At 37.2% G+C, this 25,013-nt stretch overlaps 1 protein-coding gene across 17 annotated transcripts in view; it reads left to right on the top strand.

Annotated features, from left to right (window-relative positions):
* The window catches only part of CAMK2D (calcium/calmodulin dependent protein kinase II delta), a 281,455-nt gene extending 256,940 nt beyond the window's left edge, over positions 1 to 24,515 (top strand). For 9 of the 17 annotated variants that reach the window (XM_028168705.2, XM_057546251.1, XM_028168700.2 and 6 more), the window contains 4 exons: positions 14,546 to 14,621; positions 19,442 to 19,536; positions 21,463 to 21,691; positions 23,915 to 24,515. In XM_028168705.2, coding sequence (XP_028024506.2) covers positions 14,546 to 14,621; positions 19,442 to 19,536; positions 21,463 to 21,691; positions 23,915 to 23,918 — 404 coding nt within the window. In that variant the 3' untranslated portion in view covers positions 23,919 to 24,515. Of the gene's footprint in view, positions 1 to 14,545; positions 14,622 to 19,441; positions 19,537 to 21,462; positions 21,736 to 23,914 lie in introns of all 17 variants that reach the window. The other 8 variants (XM_057546259.1, XM_057546254.1, XM_057546250.1 and 5 more) reach the window with 1 other exon arrangement.
* Positions 24,516 to 25,013: the final 498 nt, after the last annotated feature.

Here is a 25,013-nt window from a genome sequence, read left to right as displayed (position 1 = left end):
ATGTTAACGAGAGATAATATTTGTTAAATGCCTGGCCCATGGTAGTCAGCAAAATTAATTATATTAATTCTGGCCATTCTTTCCTATGAGTACATGATATAAGCACAGAGGTTCACTACTAAAAGAGTCCATAAATCTAAACGGACCTGTGATTTTTATTGTAGCATCAGTGTTTCTATTTTCTAAGCCATTTATTTTGATAAGTGGGTAAACATCTGTAAATGTTAAGACCCACAATATAGAATCCAGCCAATCTACTTACATAAGCAAACAAAGAAGCTGCCCAAGTACAGAAAATAAATTCATATTTGGTTTAAAACCAAAGCCAATATTTTTAAAAAGCTTTTATTAAGGTAACAGTATTATTTTAATTTGACATGAATTTTAAACAATTAGATTATTTAAATTCACTTTTTTTGCTTCCATGATATCATGTAATAGGCACTTAATAAGTTAGTAAATTAATTATGAGGTTTTTGCATTAAGTTAATTTTGTTTAAAATCTTAAAATTTTTGAGTTTAGAGACATATTTTGTTTTTAATTAAACATAACATTTTAAGTAATGACTCAGTCCTTCCTCATTTAAACTGATCCTTTTATCCCTGGATGTTTTCACGTATTTTGAAAACTTGGCTTATTTTGAGTGTGTCTTGATTATCCCTGATGAGAATAAAAGAGAAGTATGTAGACTGATTGTTTTCGACAAAAGTAAAATACATATTTTTTTTTTTTAAATTAACGGATCTCTTTTTTTTTTTTTTTTAAAGGTTTTTTATTTTATTTATTTATTTATTTATTTATCTATGGCTGTGTTGGGTCTTCGTTTCTGCGCGAGGGCTTTCTCTAGTTGCGGCGAGCGGGGGCCAATCCTCATCGCGGTGCGCGGGCCTCTCACTATCGCGGCCTCTCTTGTTGCGGAGCACAGGCTCCAGACGCGCAGGCTCAGTAATTGTGGCTCACGGCCCCAGTTGCTCCGCGGCATGTGGGATCTTCCCCGACCAGGGCTCGAACCCGTGTCCCCTGCATTGGCAGGCAGATTCTCCACCACTGCGCCACCAGGGAAGCCCTAAAATACATATTTTAAAAGGAGTGTATCTATGCCAAATTCTCAAGCAAACTATCTCAAGAACCATAACATAAAATGTCCTTCTTGGAGAATGTGATTAGCCGGTTCAGTGTTCCTGAGAGGGAAACTAACCATCTTGACAGAAGTTAACAGTTTAAGTGTGAAAGACCTATTATTTGTTTGTTTTTAAAGTAATTCATTACAGGATTATTGGTTTCTTCATTAACATCACTGCATGTGGTTATTTACACTATGGCTATCCAGCAAAACACAGATGGCAAATGTTAAGGAGAGAATTTGGGATTTTAGGGAAAGTTTGAGTAATAGACAAAAACCCATCATCACTATGTGTTTTCACATTTAAAAGAAAGAAAATAAAGAAATTCTGCTTCAGAATGTCATTTGTTTTCAATTTGAACTAGAGAATGTTTTCAATTGGGGAAAATAACTTGCTGTGGTGGTGTCTATTTTGAGTACAGAGTATTTTTACTCTCTACTTAGCCTAGTTTACTGAGAATTATAGTATTCTAATTTTAAAAAAATTGTATACTATTACATTGTATAGAGTTATGGTGAACAAAAATGTAAAGATACTGCTGAAGAATAGAGAATTACCTCTGAAAATCTTAACAGTCTCGAATGACAGAAAAGACAGCTTACTTTAAAGAGACTCCAGTGATTTTTTTAGAGGTACTGTGACCAGTGTAGAAACGGTATGAGCATATGACATTGTGTTTTTAAATCTCTTTTCAGGAAATAGAAGTTCTTCATTTATAACCTTTATAAGTAAAAAAGAAAAAGATTAGACTAAGATGGAACTTACTAACGCTATTTAAATATATGAACAGTTAATAAAAATGAAATGTGGTGCTTGCTTTTTTTTATGGAGGATAAAACAAACAAAACGTTTGTTTGGGATGAATGTATAAGCTCCTGTATCTGAGTTGGTAAGGTCCTTAGAGTCTGTACTAGAATTTTCTAACATGAGCAGTGTTGTGAATTATTGAAGAATTTCCTCTTCAGTGGCTTGTGATGTGTTGTATAATCTGCCTATGCAAGTGCTAAAGATAACCTTTATAGGCATTCTAAGTGGTCTGTCCCCCTGGAACTTCAGATTTCTAAGTGTGGACTGTTAATTACTCATCAGATAACCTGAATGGTGTCTTTGATGAATGTTCATCTTTTATATTCAACAAGTAATGGAAAAAAAGTATTTTATACTCACAAATATGTATCTACTATGTTACATTTTATGATAATTTACATTTATAATATATCCTAGAATAAATGAAAGCAACAGTAATATGTTGTTAGTTCTGAAATATATAGTTCATAAATGTAATTCTTTCTATACTCACATTGATTAAAACAAGAATAACTTTACTGGTCTTGTAAAATTTGGCCAAGATATTCCAACAAGTACTTGTCAACAGGAAAAAATAATGCACAGTCTAAAAGTAGAGAGTTACGTTTTGTTCAAGGACCTTACTGAGGACTATAGCCTGGGAGGCAGCCTCTCAGATAGCTCTGAGGAAGTGTCCCAAAGAGGTAAGGGAGGAGCCAGGGTATGTAGGAGTTTTTGCTGAAAAAAACAAAAAAAAATTAGTGGAACATCAAACGATTACTGCTAGTCACACACACACAGAAAAAAACAGACATCTCAAGTTAGTGAATTTAGTGCTTTGCTATGTATGGGAAGATGCAAGAGTCTGGGCTCATTGAAATAATTCCTTTGATATGCATCTTAACTATCTAGGGCCAGTATCCTCATTTTTTCCATCCTGAATTCCCCTCAGGGTGCACCGTCAGGGGTGGCTGCAGGGGCTGATGTCTTGATGGCAACAACATTCTCGTACTTTACTGAAATGGTAGGCAACATTTTTGGTTCACATACTTTTAAATCAATTTTCTAAGCTGAATTTAGATCAGAATATCCCAGAGCTAAAGTGGTTATATAGTGCCAGTGTGAGGTATATCACTTTAATAAAAAGCATTAGCCATGAAAACTCATTTAAGAGTTTTTGGTCTGATAAGATATTTTCACCCTCCCAAATTAAGTTTGTGAAAAATGTAGTAACTAATCACAGAAATGACTCTTGGTCCTAGGAGTCTTGTCACTGCTCTCTGTCAAATGCATGGGGACATGAGAAGAGTTACAGGAATTCACATCATTTTGTGAATGTGTGTGTGTGTGTTTGTGGTGAAAATGGGAGGTTATTTTCCTCCAAACCTTAAGTATGTCTTGCAAGTTGTGATAAGCCATTATAAATTTATCCAGACTGACTACTGCTATGCCTTTTCAATCCATGGTCTGACATCTCAGAAGGCTATAATAATCATCAGATCATCAAAGTTAGGCATATAGGCACATATATTACATCGAGCCCTGGCCTTTGGATCTACAATGCTGTAGACAAATGCATTATACAGTTGACTTATCAAGAGAGTCTATTAATTTCCCATAATTTTCCAAATTAAAAACATTCCTTAACTATAGATACGTTATTTGTTCCATTAACTTTTTTCGGTAGTTCCCTAATTTACTATTTTTTTTTTTTTTTAATTTTTTTTTTTAATTTTTATTTATTTATTTATTTTTAATTTATGGCTATGTTGGGTCTTCGTTTCTGTGCGAGGGCTTTCACTAGTTGTGGCAAGTGGGGGCCACTCTTCATCGCTGTGCGCGGGCCTCTCTTGCGCGCGGCCTCTCCCGTTGCGGAGCACAGGCTCCAGACGCGCAGGCTCAGTAATTGTGGCTCACGGGCCCAGCCGCTCCGCAGCATGTGGGATCCTCCCAGACCAGGGCTCGAACCCGTGTTCCCTGCATTAGCAGGCAGATTCTCAACCACTGCGCCACCAGGGAAGCCCCCTAATTTACTATTGATTGTAGATGCTCTAGTTCTTTTGAACAATGTGTGGTGTGACTGGGTTCTATGACATATTTTGTGAATTGGCCTCTTTTTTCCACTTTACTAAACCTAATCTGCTCGTGCAGTTTCCATTCAATGATTCTGGAAGCATGGATTGGATAATGATAGACTTTGCAATGAAAGTTGCTGAAGATGAGAATTAGCTAGAAAGCATGGAATTACAATGACAGCAGACACTGCTGCATATTCTTGAGCAGTAGTAAGATCTGCTGTTTTATCTTGTCAGTCTCGTCAAGGGAAATGGGTCACAATGAGATGAGTATTATTTAACACTTACAAAGAAGTGAAATGATGTTCTTATAGTTAAAATATCTGTATAATCTGTACAGTGGTGGGTGAGGAAATTGCTTAGTGTCAACCTCATTGAAGCAAACACTGGTGTGAGAAATACTGAAATGCGGTTAGGAACTTGTGTGAACCTGGAAACAAGGGGAAAAGACCTTAAAAAAATATATGGGACTTAATAAATGTAGTCACAGAATAACATTTTTTTATACTCTGTAGTCAGCCTGGGTCTTCCTCAAAAAAATCCAAAGACATCACACTTCAATTAATTTTGGTGGATCTTTTTGTTTTTTATTTTTGCTTTTTGCAAAATGAACAGAGATATATGATGGTTCTGTACCATAGCGGATAGCCTTCTAAGCTCCTCCTGCATTCTTGGTCCAAGGGAGCGCTCATGAATCTACCAGTTAAATTATTCAGGGAAGTGTAGTTATAAATAAACTTATCTAAGCATATAGTGAATTCTGTTTTTCATTGAAGTCAAATTTTATACTTTTTATAAAGGAATAAGTTACTTAAAAGAAACTAAATTAATTAAAAGCTGAGCAACAGCAGTAGAAATCATTGAAAAAAATAAAAGCCTACACTCACGGCTGCACAAGATTTTAACCCTTCTCAATGTTTTATACTGCCTATCCATACTGAAGGACAGAGCATGAGCAGGTTGGCATTTACTTTTGACCTGAAAGATACATGCCCTGTTTTGGCTAATATCATGTAAAATTGATTGGAGGGGTTAGTTGGAATCATTACAGTTCCAAGATTTGGGGAAAGCTGTATTTCATTCACGACAAAACAAGCCCCCCAAAAACAAGGCAAAAAATAACTTTCCAAATATTTAAAAATCCTAAGTCTCATTCTCTCTTTTCTTAGTCTGATTTTTCTTTCGAGACAATAGTTTTGACCATCACCTTGGTTCTGCAGTGGAAGAAAGAGATACCTCTTGAGAATGCTTAGTATTTCTCCAATCATGCAAATTCTCCTATCATGCACCTGATGCCCGGAGACTACAATTTTAATCTTAAATCTAAGCAGTTGATATGAATCTTTGAACCAGTTTCTTAAAATCTTTTTTTTTTTTCCATGTCGTCAGCTCTTAACTGGAAATGGTACCACACCTATCTAATTCATAAAACATCTTAATACTTAGAATACTCAATGGTATTCATAATGTTGTCCTATTTCTAGCTTCTGCAAGTCAGCTGCAGGTGGCAGAAAAGTTACCCAATTACTTTAATGTGGATGGACTGAATTCTTTCATATCAGCAAATGTTCTATATAACTATATATAGCTTCTTTAGACCCTGAAACTTTTATGTAAGCCATTTTTAATGAAAATCTTTATAAATACTTCACACATCCTTTAATCTTTTAAAAAAATAGTAAATATTTTTTTCATCTTCAGATTCAGACTCATCTTAGGAATGACACAGCCATATTTTGTAACCCAATGATACCTTCACAAACCTTTTTAAAAAATCTAAACCTATTTTCACTTACACTAAATGATCGCAATGCCAGACTTTTCTGTTCTTAAATATTTGTTAATCATTTATTGTCAGACCATAGCAATTTAACAGGACTAAGACTAATAGTACTTCCCCAATTAACAATCTATGCCTTGAAACTAAGAGTAGTTAGGTTTTTATAGAGCAAAGTACAAAGATGATTTGAATAATTTATTTTATCTTTTAAATCTTGAGGGCCTCTAGCAATTAAAAGGCTGAATATTGGTGTTATTGAACAAGTGACTTCTGGATAAGTGAGCTTTACAATAATTTCTTGAAAAGCCGTCTTAACTAGAAGTTTGTAATTTCCAGGTGTTATATTTGGATAAAATATTATATAATAGAGTATTAAACCAATCAACTCCAGAATCTTCGATGACTTTGATTTTAAAAGCCAAAATAATGGAAATTACTCTCCCAAATATTAACTAATATATCAAACTAGTGAAATAAAAATAGTCACTAAGAAACAAGCTGTTAATTGCACAGGAAACTCCAAACTGAGTTTGATAGACACCTTTTTAGCTGAGTTGATAGGCACCTTTTTCTATAAAACTACCCAGAACATGAAAATGATCCTAATTTGTATATTTGCCTAAAATAAAAACTATTCCCAAGCATTATTTTTGTTAATGGAAGCACGGAAAAAGACAATAAAACCATGGGATACCCAGTTTTGTGGAATTGGTGTATTAATTAATTACAACTCTGGCTCAGTAATTAAGTCATCAGTCACCTTCCCAGAGAAAGTTCAAAGACATTTAGGTAGTTCATTTAAGTTTATTATTTCAAAATATTGAATTAGGCACTATGGGCTGGAAAGGAACATAGATTAGTGAATTAAACAGCAGACAGTACCTCAGCCAAATAAAGCTCCAGCCCTGGCACAGCTTCTGAATTTGCTGGATGACTTGAGTAAGTCACTTGACCTCCCTGTCCTTCAAGTCTCTGGCAGGCAGGTACCCAATAACTCTGAGAAACGGAGAAGTAGTAGTTAAATTAAATAGAGCAAATTTTTTAAAATTTATTTTATTGAAATATAGTTGACTTACAATGTTGTGCTAATTTCTGCTGTACAGCAAAGTGATTCAGTTATACATACATATACATTCTTTTTCATATTCTTTTCCATATGGTTTATTACAGGCTATTGAATATAGTTCCCTGTGCTATACAGTAGGACCATGTTATTTATCCATTCTATATACAGTAGTTTGCACCTGCTAATCCCAACTCCCAGTCCATCCCTCCCCACCCCCCTTGGCAACCACAAGTCTGTTCTCTACATCTGTGTGTCTGTTTCTGTTTCATAGATAGGTTCGTTTGTGTCATATTTTAGATTCCACATATAAGTGATATCATATGGTATTTGTCTTTCTCTTTTTGACTTACTATACTGGGTATGATAATCTCTAGGTCCATCCATGTTGCTGCAAATGGCATTATTTCATTCTTTTTGATGGCTGAGTAGTATTCCATTATATATATGTATCACATCTTTATTCATCTGTCAGTTGACATTTAGGTTGTTTCCATATATTGACTATTGTGAATAGTGCTGCTATGAACCTAGGGGTGCACATATATTTTTGAATTATAGTTTTGTCCAGATATATACCCAGGAGTATGATTGCTGAATTATATGGCAACTCTGTTTTTAGTTTTTTGAGGAATCTCCATACTGTTTTCCATAGTGGCTGTACCAATTTACATTCCCACCAACAATGTAAGAAGGTTCACTTTTCTCCACACCCTCTCCAGCATTTATTGTTTGTAGATTTTTTTGATGATGACCATTCTGACTGGTGTGAGGTGGTACCTCATTGTAGTTTTGATTTGCATTTCTCTAATAATTAGTGATGTTGAGCATTTTTTCGTGTGTTTGTTGGCCATCTGTATGACTTCTTTGGAGAAATGTCTATTTAGGTCTTCTGCCCATTTTTCAATTGGGTTGTTTGTTTTTTTGTTGTTGAGTTGTATAAGCTGTTTGTATATTTTGGAAATTAAGCCCTTGCTGGTCACATTATTTGCAAATATTTTCTCCTAGTCTGTAGGTTGTCTTTTTGTTTTGTTATGGTTTCTTTTGCTGTACAAAAGCTTGTAAACTTGATTAGGTCCCATTTGTTTATTTGTGCTTTTATTTCTATTGCCTTGGGAGACTGACCAAAGAAAACACGGGTATGATTTATGTGAGAGAATAAATAGAATAAATATTGACAAAGAGTAAATGAGTAGAATTGCTAAGCTAAGATGATACATATAAAAAAAGCTAAACAACTTTTGATCACTGAGTAAGTAAATCTTTAGGCACAGTTCACTAAAAGATTTTAATATTCAATACTCTGCTAACATTTTAGTGAATCTCAATTTGCATGTGTAAATTCAGTTTATTTCCTAACCCAAGTTTCATTGTAGGCCAACTAGTCTTCTGAATAAGTTTTATTATTAAATAGTTTCACCTCAAACTAATAAATTTAAAATCTGAACAAAGATTCAGAAAAAGCCTGAGCTCAAATAACTTGGTTCTTTCTCTCCATTCAACTCTCTTAAAAGAAATTATAAGTTTAAACATTGATAGATGTGCCTAGTTTAATCTTTCTAGACCTATACAGATGACTTCCCCATGGAAATACTGTGGCCTCATATATGGTGGTAATTCTGCTGATGTTGAGATACGCAGGACCCATGAATGCCTTTCCACTTAGCATAATCACAGCCAGGCTGCTACCAGACATGATCATCTTCACCTCCATACTTGGCATTTATCTAATGTATTAAAATGCACACAGAACTTTATATACATTGTCTATCCATGTATTTATGTATTCATATGTGCATGCATTCAGAGACATTTACTCAATACTAGGTGTTAAAGGTAGAAAGTGGTCATGTCCTGGTCAGATCTGTGAACATCCTGTGATAATGCTATAGGAGGACCACAGTGAGATTGAATAGCTGCGTCTGGAACACTCAGGAAAGTCCATACAGAAGAGGTGACGTTGGAGCAAAGTTTTGAGGGCGATTTCCAGACAGAAGACAGAGTTTCCAGGCAGAAGGAGCAGCGAGAGGAAAGGCACAGAATTATCAATGAGCCAGGACTAGTTGGGAAAGAGTGAGCCCCTTGGTGTAGCTGTAGAATAGGTTATGTGGGAGCCCTGGGGGAAAAGAAGTGTCGGGAAATGAAGCTGGAAAAAAATAGAGTAGGAACACCTTTAAAGAACAAACAAACAAAGAAGTGTGAGCTTTGGCCTCCAGAGAGTGGGGGGACAGCACGGTCAGCTCTGTTCTATAGAGGGATGATTCTGCAGCAGTGAGGAGAGGAGGGGCTGGTGAGGAGAGGGTGTGGGAGGAGAGGGTATGGAGGAGAGGGTATGGGAGGAGAGGGTATGGGAGGAGAGGGGGGAGACCTCAGGGCAGGAGGGGTTAGGAACATCCGACAGCCTGAATCAGAGCAATGGCAATGAGCCCAGAGAGGAAGAAATGGATCTGAGAAAGATTTAGATGGATAAAGAGGAGCCGGTGATCAACTGTATGAGGAATTGAGAAGAGGCGTCAAGGATTTTGGTGTAGGCAGCTGAGTAGATAACGATGCCACCATCCAAGATGAGAAATACAAGGGAAGCAGCAGGTTTTGCAAGGAAGATGCTTGACGTCAATTTTGAGCACCCCAGGTGTGAAATGCCAGGACAACAGGGAGTGTTTAGATTGCAGTCACAAAAATGAACTTGGAGCCCAGAAAGATTTAAGGTCCCTCATAGAGATTTGGCAGTCTTCAGGAGATGGTCAAAGCCAGAGGAATAAATGAGATTACCAAGAACAAGCAAAAGAAACGATGAAGAGGCTGAAGACATACCCTGGAAAACAACACGGTAATTGCTAAGGATAAATTATATGACTCATGGATGATTGGATAAGAAAGCACTTGAGTTTGTTCATTCAAATATTTATTGAACATTTACTCTATGCCATGTACTATGCTAGATGTGGGTTGTAATGGTGAGGTACCTACCCCTCTGGAGTTTACAACATAATAATAGAGAAAACTGATCAAATACGCACAAAGAAGTACGTAAATACAAGTGTACCAAGTGCTTTTAAACAGCAGGTGTAGGATATGTGTGTACTTAAAACACGGGGACCGTCTCCTAAAATGAGACTCCAAAGTAGGATTTTTTGAAGAAATAATAGGTGAGTTGAAAGCTGATAAAAGAAATGAAGGCAAAAATGGGGGACACTTTCCCAAGAAGAGAGGGCAGCTCACATAAAGAGCTGGCAATAGGAGGAAGCATGGTCGTTTTGAATTGCTGAGAGAAGGCGCCGTGGGTGGGGTGTAGAGGATAAAGTAAGGCAGCCTTTGAGTGTGGCTGGTGAGATGGACACAGTTTAGATTATACGAGGTTTCATAGTCCCTCTTCAGATAATTTTTCTGGACAAGAAATGATGGGTGCTTGTACCGGAGTGATGGTGAGAAGAAAAGAAGTGGACTAATGTGTAAGGCCTTGAAAAGGCAAAATCAATAGGACTTGAAGGATTGGATTCGGAATGGGGGTGTGAGAAAGTCAAAAACATCCTCAGGCTTCTTTCTGGCTCGTGCATCTGGGTGGGTGATGCCGTTCACCAGGATGGAGGTCCCTGGAAGAGCAAATAGGTTTGTGGCCACAGAAGTTCCTATGCTCAGTTTAGGGTATGTTGGGTTCCAGACGCATTAAAGATATCCAAACGGAGATTCCAAAATAAGCACAGACATACAGACCTGGAGGAAAAGTCTAGAAACAAGGTAACAATTTGGGAGTCGTGGGATACAGACAGCAATTTAAAACCCTGATGTAGATAGAACCGTAGGGATAACAGTATATGGTAAGAGGGCCTCAGACTGAGCCTTTAAAAGGAATTGAAACATTTAAATGTTCAATTTAAAATGTGCAAAATTTGCAACTCTCACATTGCAAATGAGAGTGAGATGATGAGAACAGAGAGAAGAGAAAAAAAGGGGAGTATTTCAAGATGGCAGAAAGGAGTAATCAGCAAACTCTGTGCCTTTGGGCAGTGCCTGTACTCCGTACTTCTCTGTTAACCAGAGAGATAACATCGGTCTGCATATCTCAGACAATTGTCCTGATGCTCAGATCTGATAATGCTTGAGAAATGTTGAAATCTATCAGTTGTTTTATTACATAATCACTCTCAGTTCCCAGGGGTTTTTTTTAGTTTTTGAGGTTTTTTTTTTTTAAACACTGGGCCCATTCACACTCTTATCTTTCTCTTGCAGGCTTCTTTAGAACAATAAAGAGACAAAAAATATGAATTTGAACATGACAGTGTTCTCAATTCTTTTGCAGAATTGCATGGAAAGTAATCGCACTCAGGATCTGGAGCATTTCTCCCGCTTGCTTTTCTCTCCTGCCTTTCCCCTAGGAACCTGGAAACCCCCAGAAACTACATTGGGACCTGTGGGTATAGGCTTGAGCACCTCAATTCTATAAATAAAACTATTTGGTAATCAGTTCCCTGTGATCAAGTGTCTAGCCATGAGGTTAGAAGCTTCTGGTACTCAGGGAACACCTTACTGATACACTCTTCCCTCACCTTCAGGGTAATTAGTGACACCGCTCAAGCTCTCCCCACTTTGACATCCGGAGTGGCCATCACTTGACATTCAGGAAGAGGGAGGGTCAGAGGATAGCGACCCCTCCCCCCAGAACATAGGCATCCAGGCACCTTGCGCGGTGATTGTTCCTCAGCCTCACTGCTGGCGAGAGGAGATATAGCTAGCATCAAACCCTCCTCCTTCCGCTAGGTCACTGCGGCAACAGTTCCAACCACAACAGACTTCTATATACAAATGATTCATTCCCAGCCTTCTGCTTTCCTTTAAAGAGTCAGCTGTCATGTGCTGCCCTGACTCAAGCGCCTTTGCTCCAGGGAAATAAGCACTCTAAAGATTACTGAGTTCCAGGCCCCTCCTGAGCCAAGAGAGGCACGTTGCTTTTATGATGATGCAGCACAGAAGCATTCTGGCTACTTCCCATTTGCCGTCCTGCCAGCTACAGCACCACTGTTTCTGAACATAAGAACTAAGAAGGCAATTTGTGTTGCTTTGATTATGCAGGACAAAAATTAAGCCAGTTGTAGGATGCAAACTGTTGAGGAGCTAATGAGTGTTTCCATAGTGGTTCAGAGTGAGACGTGGCCATGTACACCGATGTTTCTAATTGCATATTATGCTTCTGAAGGAATCTAGAGACTTTCAGGAACTTCAGAAGGTGACCCTGAACTGTTCGCACTTTGTAAACTAACTCTTAGTCTGATGAAGCTCTTCAAAGGGCAGTGATCTTATGTTCATTTTTTTCCTTCTTTTTTGTTCTAAAAAATTAACATTGTTTTCTAAACTGTAGTTTTTTTTTTCCTATTAGCCACATAGCATCCTAAGAAATCTATTAGTTTTAAATGAGGATTTAATACGAGGAGGAAGTTTTGGTAGTCACATTTTTCTAATCTCTTTTTCTGAGCTCCTCTGCACCAGTGTCCTTTATATTCTGGAATTGGGTCAGCTGTCATGCGTTTTTGCCAAATGTTCATACTGTTGATGCTACAGACAGATGAATCACTTATTGCCTAACTAAATTAAGCTAAAATGTGCTATTGGCACCATCCCTATTACAGAATTATTCCCTGCCACTACATCTGTCAGTATGCTTTGATGTTCGATATATTATAGCTATTCATTCATCAAATGATCATGGGCAAGAAATGTTTTAGGTGTGTATAGGAGCTAAGAAACCTTATGTTATTTTTTTCAATATAAATGAAATTATGTAAATAACTGAATATGGAATCTAACCTGTATGGAGATTATTTTTTGATATTATCAACCTTGACATTGTTAGCGACCATTTGTGGACAAACCATATTTTATAAGGTAGTCTCATACAGTCTCAGTAAAGTCAAGTTAGGTTTACAGAACATTTGTTTTTTGTTTTTTTACATCTTTATTGGAGTATAACTGCTTTACGATGGTGTGTTAGTTTCTGCTTTATAACAAAGTGAATCAGTAATACATATACATATGTCCCCATATCTCTTCCCTCTTGCATCTCCCTCCCTCCCACCCTCCCTATCCCACCCCTCTAGGTGATCACAAAGCACCAGGACATTTGTTTTAAATAAGGAATATCACAACCTGGATAACCTGGAGTTTTTTGGTTTTTTGTTTTTGTTTTTTCAGTACCAATAAGTCTTTATTCATTGCATTTTCCCAAGGAAAAGAAGGGGAAGGGAAAAGGGTCAGCAAGTGTGTTACAAAATGATAGCAAATGGGAAAGGAAGTACCTGGCACAGCAAAATCAACCAACAGATAAACACTGCCCAGATGGGGTCGCCAAAGCCCAAGGGGGCTCAGTCTCCTGCAGTTCAGTAATGAGGGGAATAACCTGGAGTTTTGAAAGTGAATATAAACTTTAAGTTTGTGGTTAACAATCTGCTAAAAAAGGATCAGATTCATTAGAAATGCAAACTGGTTGACTTTAATCAATAAGAACTAAAACCAGACTTCAGCTTTTCCTATGATGAATAGCAGCCTCACTAAGATAGATGGAAATAACTTTTGGTGGTTACCCCCAGTTTATTTCCAGTGATTTAAGAAAGTATCACAATGTTCTTTAAACAAAATTCAATTAAATTTAATTTTTAAAATAGTTTATGCCTTTATTTCCTTAGTAAGAGAATACTGTTCTGAAATCAGGAAAAGGTTATCAACATCAGTTGATCAAATTCAACTTATTGAGCATCTATTTTATTAAAGACATTGGATAAAGCTTTTTCGAGGATACAAAGAAATAACATGTTTTTTGCCCACAGGGAGCTTTTAATTACTAGGAAAACACTACACAGTAAACCAAGTTTAGTAACAATTTAAAACAATAATTTAACTAAAGAAGTTGTCATGGTATATAGCATATGCTTAATTGCCAAATGAATAATACAAGGTAGGCTTTCCAAAAAGGGAAAGAACACTTGAGGCAGATGAAGTAGGTGGGATTTGAGCCAAGCCAACTATTAATAATTTTACCGATTATGGGCTAGGAATAGAAACAAATCATGTTTGTTGTCAGAGTTGACAGCCATACGGGGGGACTTCCATCTCCATCCACGGCATTGATTCATACCTTGTTTTTCCAATTTACAGTTTATGGAAGGCCATTTATCTAAATATGATGGCAATTACAGCGTTAGCACCCTCTTTTGTAGGGTTAGTTGAGCTGAACAATAAAAAAAAAATGCATATAATTAAAGTTAAGTGTCTCAATGCAAGATGTCCGCTATACTCTGAAGACAGATTAAAATAACACAAAAATGCTAATAAACTCAATCATGTTGGTAAAGGTAATAAGAACTACTTTTTAAAAATATAGCCTTGACCTTCTTGGTGACTGTTGTTTTCTAACAAAGGGAGGGCAGCAGTGCTTCCGCAACGTGAACATGCTTACCTGAGAGTCCTGGTAAAATACAGATTCTGAATCTGTAGGTCTGGAGTAGGACCTGAGAATCTGTGTTTCTGCCAGGCTCCCAGAAGAGGGACCTAATGTTGATCTGTGCGCTTTGAGCAGCAAGATTGTAGAGAGGATAACACCAAGATTCTGAGAGGGATGTGTCTTAACTGGTAACACCCTGTTTAAGGAAAATAGCAGTGTCATTGGAGTAATTTTATATGGCTTTTGCCCTTTATTCTCACCCAACTCCTTATCTTTGCCTTTAGCACGAAAGCAAGAGATTATCAAAGTTACTGAACAACTCATCGAAGCTATCAACAGTGGGGACTTTGAAGCTTACACGTGAGTAGAGGCACATTTATTTTGCTTTCATGCATATGACAAAGTATTTTCTATATGAGTGCATTCTTCAATGTACCCAACTCATGTATATTTAACGCCAGGTTTGATACACCCACAGTAGCTTCATTTCAACGTATAAATGACTCAAGTGCCTCTAGGAGAGAAATAAATGTAATTAAGATGTCAGAGAGAGAAGATGAGACTTCTGATGGGAAGATTGGGGATTTCTTTGCCAGTGCACAGAAGCCTGACCCTCTGGCGCCTCCATGTGAGAGGAGGCATTCCAGGCAGAGCAATCCATGAGAGCAAAGACACAAGAAACAGGAAAGCACATAAATAGTGCACTTTGGCTTAAGGGATGCTTTTCCTCGCAGTTCTGCAGAGGTGATGGGACCGAGAAAGATTAGGAGGCACCGTCTGGCAGCCTTTTCCCTTTCCAGCCAGCACAGCTCAACTTTATCTTCATCTCTTTTAGGGGTTTGCCTCTTAGATAAAATTTTATTTGAAGAAAGGGTTCTAATGTTAAATTTAAAGTTTACCATAGGTATTAAAGGAAGTCACTTTTTTATTTATTTTTTTTTAAATTATTTATTTAGTTATTTAGTTATTTATTTGGCTATGTTGGGTCTTCGTTTCTGTGCGAGGGCTTTCTCTAGTTGCGGCGAGCGGGGGCCACTCTTCATCGCGGTGCGCGGGCCTCTCACTGTCGCGGCCTCTCTTGTTGCGGAGCACAGGCTCCAGACGCGCAGGCTCAGTAATTGTGGTTCACGGGCCCATTTGCTCCGTGGCATGTGGGATCTTCCCAGACCAGGGCTCGGACCCGTCCCCTGCATTAGTAGGCAGATTCTCAACCACTGCGCCACTAGGGAAGCCCCCAAAGGAAGTCACTTTGATCAAATAAAAATAAAGCTTTTAAATAGGGTGTGAAGGCTTATTGTGCAAAGAACGTGGGTCAGTAAGTTAGCTATTTGGGTGGAGAAAAAAATCAGTTCTCAACTTTCCCCTTATACCATACTAGTGAGGTCCTCTTGAATGAAAGTGTTAAATGCAGAAATGAGTTTGATCTCTGTTTGGAAAGATCTAAGTTTAAAAGCAGGGGAAGTCATTGAAATGAAAAAGTGAAATGATTAGGCTACCTAAATAGATGAAATTTAATATACTTTAATTTTTTTAAAGCCAAAATAAAACAGGCAAAAAAACAGAAAAATATTTGTAAAACGTGTCAAAAGTTAATTTAGATTGAGAAGATAAGGTTGAAAAGTGGAAAAATAGGTAAAGGAACTGAGCTATTAGCAAAAGAGGAAATATAAATGACAAGTAAACTAATGAAAGCATGTTAATATCCACTAATTGTGTGCAAATCTGAATATAGGAGGATTTTTTACCGATCAAATCAGCAGGGATAAAAACTCCGCTGATCACCAAAGGGGCACAGATACTGCAGGACAATAGTGACTTTTCCCACCACCTGATGGAGTATAAATGGGGACAGACTTTCAGAGTGGTGGTGACAGCAGGGGTTTGGGTCGCAGTTATATACCAGGAAGTGTTTCCAAAGGTTCAAATCACTACTTTAACCCTATGTTCCTAGTTATAAAAATTTGACATGGGCGTGGATTTTGAATTTAAAACAGGGACAAAAAGTGTGAACAAAGATATTTATGGAACCGATATTCAAAATAGTGAAAAATTATAAACAGCTTATATGCCCAACACTATGGTAACGTTAATTAATCTGTGGTGTGTTTGGTACCGTGGATACTTATGCAGAATTTTTAGCGATCTGGCAAAATGCTTATGAGTATTCACTGAAGATAAAGCAGGATATAAACGTGTGGGTACATAATTATTCCAACTACATAAGAGAAAATATAAAAATAGAATGAAATATGACAAATTGGTTTTTAAAAGGAAAAAAGATATCGCCTCTGGGAGATGAAACTGTGTGTTTTGTTTTTTATTTCCTGCTTCTTTCCAAGTTTTATATAATAAGAAGATATTTTTTATCATCAGTTACAAATAGATAGCCAAATATAAAATATGGAAGAGAGTAACTGAATATAAGAACTAAATTAAATCCAGGACTGCTTCTTACAAAATTAAATTAATGTGTGTGCAAATACATAAACACAAGTATATACATATATATGTATTTGTGTTTATCAATTCTTTAACAGGACCTAATAAAAGTATACTTAGAACGAAAGAAATAGTAAGAAGTGGAGTTTAAAAGAACACTGTTTGTTGTCAGAGAATTAAACAGTTGAACAGTTGTTAAAGAGCTGTTTAGAATTCTGTGCCGTAAGACCTGTTCTCTTTTATTCTTTTTGCTGATATAACTTTGTTAGACCCATATGATTCTTCAAATACAATATACTTAGGAAAAAAATCTTTTGGAATAACATTCCCCTGCGGATTGGTAGAGTGTGTTTTGTTGGTGGTGTTAGCCAGGAAAAAGTGGCAAAATATAGCATTTCCTATATTCTCAGACACTTTAAAATAGGGTATTTTAAATAATGCAATTCCTTGGAATCACATCAGTTCACAAATTCCTTTGCCTGTAATCTGGCTTGATTTTGTACACTCAGACCCAGGGGTAATCCAAGAGGACCTTCCATTTGGGAGCTTTTTGCATGGTACAGTGTATTGGTACAGCCCTGTCAGCTGGTCCTTAGAACACCTGTTCAGAGCATACACACCCACAGGTCAAGTGGCAGCTTTGTGAATCTTTTATTAATCCAAAGCCTGTGATAGGAGAGAGAGAGATACATACATACGTTACTGACATAGAAGAAACATATGAGAGAGAGAAAGAACACATGAACAGGTTTTCAAGTATATTGACTCAATGGCTGGGTAAAAAGATCCACCATAGTACAGTGATTCTCAGATGATTTTGGTGCTGATATAAAGTAGTAAAAAATTTGGATTCACTAATGTTGACAACCAAAAGTCATATTTATAGAGAAAGTAATAGCCCCTGGCAGAATAAAGTCCTGTTACCATGGGAACACTGTTTTTCCCATTTTACTACTTAGAAAGAGATTATGTATATTTAACTTTGAGCTTTAATACCTGCCCACCAGGAAGTCTGAGGCAAAGTTTAAAATCCCCACCCACTCCCACCCCACCCGCAACTAAGGCTTTCTTTACCACAACGAATAACCACTGTGATTTTTTACTTTAAAAGTATTCTTAAGAAATAATCAGTTCCAAAATTCTGTGAACCATACGTTCAAGAACCATAACGAGTGAGCCTTTTGAAACTTGCATTTCTGTTGAACAGTTAAAACATTTTGCCTCCCAAATGGGCAATTTCCATACGAAATTAGATGTAACCCCACCAAATTAAGCAATGATCCAAAATCTTTCAGTATGTATTCCTTTTATCTAACTCTGTGAGCTACTAATTCTTCAAATCCAGATTTTTCGGCACCTTCTGTGAGAAGCCTAAGCTGATCACCACAGGCCCAGGGAAATATTTTCTCCTCTGTTTCCATGGGACTTATATACATACCCAGTCCCAGGGCTCACCATATCAAGCAACTACCCATCATTCCCCAACCATACTCTGCCATTGTACTTGCTGCCCTCCTCTGCCTACCTACCCCCTTCCACACACCTGGAAAACTCCTACTCATTCCGCAAAGCCCAGCTCAACTTTTCTTTCTCTCTTAACTTTCCTTTCTCACATATAAGTCATCTGGTTTTTGAGCACTTTGTATTTATTTCCATTCCAGTATTAACTGTTGTGTTATAAAATGTTTGTTTCAAAGAATATCTGCTACATAGTAGGTGTTTAACAATTCTTTGTTGAATAAATTTTTCCAAGAAAGCCCATTGGCTTTCTCTGAATATTTAAAATAGTATATCTTTTTCTTGAATTACATTTCTAGGATTAAAAAGAAAACTAATGTGCATTTGAATCTCATTAATTTTAAGTTAATTAAGCTTGTTAATTAAAGTTTACTTAAGTCTGTCAGACATTGCCAGAAAGTGTAGGATGTGACACCTGCCTTCAAATCAATCATATATACATGTTTGATATGAATGTAGATGGTGTCAAAAATTATTCCGAGGAGCTTCCCTGGTGGCGCAGTGGTTGAGACTCTGCCTGCCAATGCAGGGGACACGGGTTCGAGCCCTGGTCTGGGAAGATCCCACATGCCGCGGAGCAACTAGGCCCGTGAGCCACAACTACTGAGCCCGCGCGTCTGGAGCCTGTGCTCTGCAACAAGAGAGGCCGCGATAGTGAGAGGCCCGCACACCGCGATGAAGAGTGGCCCCCGCTCGCTTCAACTAGAGAAAGCCCTCGCACAGAAACGAAGACCCAACGCAGCCAAAAAATAAATAATTAATTAATTTAAAACTTAAAAAAAAATTTTTTTCCGAAAGTATTTAATTTGAGAACCAAAGTTGATTTTGTAGGACTTGGAGGGTAGCTTGGACTTGGAGAGCATTTAAAAAATAATAAACTTATAACAACTAAAAAACTAGGGAATTAGAAAAACTGGGGAAAGCCTAGAGAATTCACCTTGGAAATTGAAAAGTAGAAATTTTAAAAAAGGAAACTTCCTAAGGCATGATTGATAGATTATCATCTGCTGGAACTGGTTTTATTATCTTGTCCCTATCTGAGGTCTCTGCAATATTCTTTTTTAGGGTCTGCTCCTCAACCCACCTTGCCAAGCCCTGTGATAGAAATTTTATATTTGTAGTGTTTTTTTAAAAAACTCCTTCATTGGCTGATTGATAAATAAGAATAGATACGTGTGAAACAACGAAATACATTAACTCATTTATTATTTTTTTTCCTACAGGAAAATCTGTGACCCAGGCCTTACTGCTTTTGAACCTGAAGCTTTGGGTAATTTAGTGGAAGGGATGGACTTTCATCGATTCTACTTTGAGAATGGTACATTTATTCTAAATTTAATATCATGCCTTTTCCAAATTCTCTTTGAATTTCTCCCAAATTTACAAGATTCTTTGGCTCTCTGCTGCAATGAGAGTTTTTACCTTAGTCCAGCATTTTGCATCCTATTTTTATATTTTTGTATTTGAAATTGAAAAACATGACAGCCTTAAAAGTTTTGGAATGTTTTGAAAAGTATCATCTAAAAGTAAGTTTATATAAAAAAAGTGATGTTGATTGAATATACCCCATAGAAGTCCCAGTGAATGTATAGTATAAGCTGTGAAATGAGTTACCAAAAATTGTTGAATCGTTTCAGGTTTTCATAAAACATTGTTTATATATGAAAAGATAAGAGAAACCACAGCATGCCAGAATATTTGACATAGAGGAGGGCTTTCAAGCATAATTAGTGCTCCTTTTCAAGGTAAAATATAAATGAAGACGAGTAATCAGATAAATATTTCAGTTCCAATTACAAGAATTTTAATGGTCTCAGAGGAACGAGAAAGTGACAAAAGAAACTCCTGCAGAATTCATTCAGGTCACCAAGTAAAGTGTAAACCAGAAGTTCCTTTTATGCTCCTTTTCCTTACACCTAACGACATTAGGTATCATGTTGTGTTTGCATGATGCAGGGAGGGAATTCACCTTTTGCAGTGAGATTTTGATGAATTAATTAAAGAGGAATTGTAGTAATGATTAGGATAATCAAGCTCATGTCCAGTAATTATAAGCACTGACAATGTCTGCCTTGGCATGGATTTTTACATTTAATGAATTGCTTTGTCTTATATGCACTAGACATTTGCAAGCAAAGATAATTATGTGGTAAATTGGCCTTAACAAAGCTTCAGTAAATGTTCTCCTGTTCCATCCTGCACTGTGATTGACAGCATCTCATAATGTTTTTCTTCAATTGACTCTCGATTGACACCATCTCACCTGTAGTAAAAGAATAATTAACCCATTAATATTTTAACTTACCTCAACATAACACTGTACATCATTACTTTCCATAAATACGTATTCTTCATAATGGAATATTCTTTTTTACGTGACTGTAGCACTGAGTAATTTATTCAGATCTTTTCTGAAAATGGAGGACGTGTTTGTTTGGATAACAGGTAAAACAGTTCTACCTGTTTTAGTGATCTAAGAGAGTAGTATCATCAATCAATTATCTGCACTAAGTCTTCATATCTCTTAGTCATTGAATAACTAGAATAAATAGCTATTGTCAGAACAGCAAAGGCTGGAGCCTAGTGGGGGCTGCTCAACCAAAGGAAAGAGCTAGAGAATCAGGCTATATGACCAACACCAAATTTTGGATTTTTACTGCATGGCCACAGCTGGACCAACATAGAATGGGCGCTGCTAAATAAAGGAGCCACAGGATGAGATGGGGAAACAGATTCACACTATGGCCAGCCTGTTTAGGAGACAGCAGTCTCCATGCTTGATACCTGATATGCTCCCCTTGTTCCATGTACTTCACCAACTAACAAAAAAACGAACAAGCCCGCAGGATACCCTGTCAACTGCCCCAGTGGTTCCTTCACTGGAAAGACAGGAACTGCTCCGTGTACCTGGGCCAGTCCTTCTCCATCTCTATTCTTCATATTATGGCTTGTTCCTAACCACTTCCCAATATAAATAAATATGTCTCTCCAGCTTTCTCACTCAAAGTTTTCGGAGTGGCATACGATTTAACTACAAAGGGAGTCAAAGAAAATAATGACTGTATTTACTTCTGCTCTCTTTTTCTTTATACTTTGCATAGTACCAGGCCCTCAATTAATGCAGAGAATTAATAGTTGAATGAATGAATGGCATTCTATTTATTGGTCCCAACTGAAGTTATTATTGGTTTTGGTTTACTTTACATAGAAACTAAATTCTCTTTTCCATGTTGTTCTCTTTCAGCTTTGTCCAAAAACAATAAACCAATCCACACTATTATCCTGAACCCCCACGTACATCTGGTAGGCGATGACGCTGCCTGCATAGCATACATTAGGCTCACGCAGTACATGGATGGCAGCGGAATGCCAAAAACAACGCAGTCAGAAGAGACACGCGTGTGGCACCGCCGGGATGGAAAGTGGCAGAATGTTCATTTTCATCGCTCGGGGTCGCGAACAGTACCCATCAAGTAAATATTTCCAGGCTGTCAGCTTCTTTGTTAATATACCCCTGGTCAGCGTCTTTTACTTATTCCATTGTTAATAGCATGGCATCTGTTATTTAATGCTAGTGGTCATTTAGTGGTCAGTTACACTGGTGGGAATTAATGTTTCATGAGAAGCAGTCTATAATTCTCCGGAAAGATCAATCAGACTAGCCGTTTGTGGGTTGAAACTTGCCCTAGAAAGTATACAATAGTTTTAGATAGGAACTAGAGGATACCCTATTAAGCTGATTTCTCTTATGCTTAAATCAGGGAGAATTCATGTAATAAGGTAAACTATTTATGACTTCATTGTCACAATTGGCAGAGGAAGGGGAAAAATTAGGGGAAAAAGTTTCTAAAATGACGAATACAGTTGACCCTCCTTATCCATGGTTTCCTTACACACAGATTCAACCAGCCTCAGATCAAAAATTTTCAGGGGTGGAGAAATTCCATTAAGTTTCAAAAAGCACAACTTAAATTTGTCTTGAAGGGAACTATTTACATAGCATTTACATTGTATTAGGTATTATAAGTAAACTAGAGATTATTTAAAGTATATGGGAGGATGTGTGTAGGTTATATGAAATACTGCGCCATTTTATATAAGGAACTTGAGCATCTGCAAATTTTGATATCCTCGGGGGTTCTGAAACCAATCCCCCCACAGATACTTGTGGGGAGAATAATATCAGGAGCTTCATTTCATAGATTTTTTTCTACTGGTGCTCAATTACAGATATTAGGAGACATTTATGAAATATAGCATTTAAAATGCAAGTATTAGGTATTTCAGCATCTTTCTCACTACACCACTCTACCTCAGATGTCATGTTTGCTCTTCCAATCAATAATTAGACATATTTATTGCACATCACATAGGTGCTTAACTTGTGCCAGATAAAATGAAAGGTGAAAGATGTTGCCCTTAAGGAACTTCTTATATTCTAGTTTAGAAAGCAACTTATCACCAATACCAAAGAAAAAACTAAAAGTTTATAATCAACTGCAGCGCAGAAAGGAATGAATGACCAATGTAGCATGTGGGTCTTGTAAGTAACATCCTGCTCCGTATGATACTTTGTGATTGGAGCTAATGACCGAAAAGCTGTACGGCTGTTTTCCCTCCCTTTGAGGATATTTCCTCACATTATTTCCGTGAAAACCGTATTTGCATGAGCTCTTGAGTCTAATGTTTGGCACCACTGTGTAGCATAACCCATATTTTCAAGGTACTGAAGTGCTGAGGAGACCCTACCTTCAGCATATGGATTGTGGCAGGTTTGGAATATCCTGGAGTTCTCACCTCAAAAGTCAATTCTATCTGGGTCAATTCAGACAACTCTCAATTACCCAGAACTAATTTATATCAGGCTCTAGGATCTTTTGGTGTCTTACTGTTTTTCAAGAGGTTCCTGTTCTGCGCTTGGCTAAGGTTAATACGTAGATTAATTTGCCCTGCCTGACTGAGTATAATGGTATTTGACCACGAGGAGGAAGTCAAGCTGAAATTTAAAACTGACAAAGTGAGTAATTCCAGAGGATAATTGAAAGTTGACTGTAATTCAGTTCATGCCTGCATTGTTATTTCCTAAGGTTTGCTTCTTACCTTGGATTAGAAGAATTCAGATATGTGTGGTACTGTTGTGAGTTTTTTTCCCCATTCAAAGCACTGAACCTTGTCAGACCTTGGAAGAAGCAGTGCTCCCAGCTGTTGGTTTAAAGAAAGAAGACCCCCAATTAAATAAGAATAATCATGTTTTCCCTACTTTTGAGGCTGTAAAATTGACTTCTAGGTTTGATTTCCAGCGGAGTCTAAGAATAATGACAGAAGCTAAAGGATGAATTTAAACTTTTAGTCTCTTTCAACCAAATAATGCTATTCATTTATTAATTTGGTAAACATGAATGCTTGAACTGTATGTTTAGATTTAATCATGTGATTGCAGCCTGAATCCCTGTCTATTTTTAGCTTAGCTCTGTGTGGACAGATTGACAGATTAATGTAGAAGACCCACATTAAAAGAGAAAATGCACAATGTTAAGCAATTAATGACTGCAAGCAAAGATCTCTTGTACATAGTATTTTCAATCTATTACTTAACCGCTGAGTTATAAAATCATAGCCTAGCCTAATCTTTGGCAAAGCAATTTGATGATACTTTGTAAAACAGTTTAATTTATGTCTCCCCTCTCTCCTTTCAGCTAAGTATCAACAGTGCCACTTCTGCATTCTCTGTTCTCACCTGGATGGTAACCCTGGGCCGTCCTCTCCTCCTCTTCATGCATGTTTCTGAGTGCATGAAGTTGTGAAGGTCCTACGTGTAATGCATATGTGATGCATCATCTTGTCATATATTCCTTCCTATACATTGTTTACACTTCAACTATGGAGATGTTCCATGCAAACTTCAATCACTGTTGGCAAACAATAGGGGGAGGTCAGACAAAAAAAATTCCACAATACTCCAAGTACAAACCTATTCATCCAGTTTCTCTGCTTATGCCAAGACTTAACAGACTTCAAAATTATCGTTCTTTGAATGACAGTTTGTAACAGAAATGTAAGTTTTTAAAAACTCTTTGCTGTTCATCTGTTTTAGCTTTTTTGTTTAACAAGAAAAGGCAAAAAAAATTACCTTCAGTTTCCTGGTGTGATCCTGATTGAAATGGATGATTTTTCACTGAAAGCTGTGTTGCTGTTTAACAATTAAATGGGTTGATATGTGGGCAGAATCACTTATGAATGTGGAAGCGAGAATCGGTGGGTTTGCTACTACCTAAAGTCATGTCTTTTTTGGTCAAACTGTGTAAACTGGAAAAACTCACGTCATTGACGAGTTTGATCACTTTAGGGTATACTTGCACTGTTCTGGTGAAATTTGCTGAATTGAATTTTTTGTTCATTTCTCAAACCTGTGCTCTTTTTTCTTCATTTTCTCCTATTTCTTTATTACTTTTGTTTGCTTCCTTTATATTTTTCTGTTTTTCATTCTTTACTTTTTTCTCTTTTTGTCTAGTAGTGTGAGAAAAGTGAAATTTGCATAATGAAGGTAAAATAAAAACTGAGGCCTTTTGGAGGTGGCTAAACCAGTGCTTTGATCATCTTCTAGGCCCATAAAAATGATGTCAAGAAGATTTCAAAAGTTTGTAATTCTGCTCGAGTTGGGACGTAGGGATCCTATGTTGGAGGTATTAGAATTGTTTAAACTTATAATAAAAGCAAGTAGGTTCCTACTGTACCTGCACTTACTGATTGGTGCAGTTGCCAGGAGAGTACCAAGCTGGTCGTGGGTCAGGATTC

This window comes from Balaenoptera acutorostrata, chromosome 5 (assembly GCF_949987535.1).
Source record: "Balaenoptera acutorostrata chromosome 5, mBalAcu1.1, whole genome shotgun sequence".
Taxonomy (NCBI): domain Eukaryota; kingdom Metazoa; phylum Chordata; class Mammalia; order Artiodactyla; family Balaenopteridae; genus Balaenoptera; species Balaenoptera acutorostrata.
This window is presented reverse-complemented; position numbering and strand designations above follow the sequence as displayed.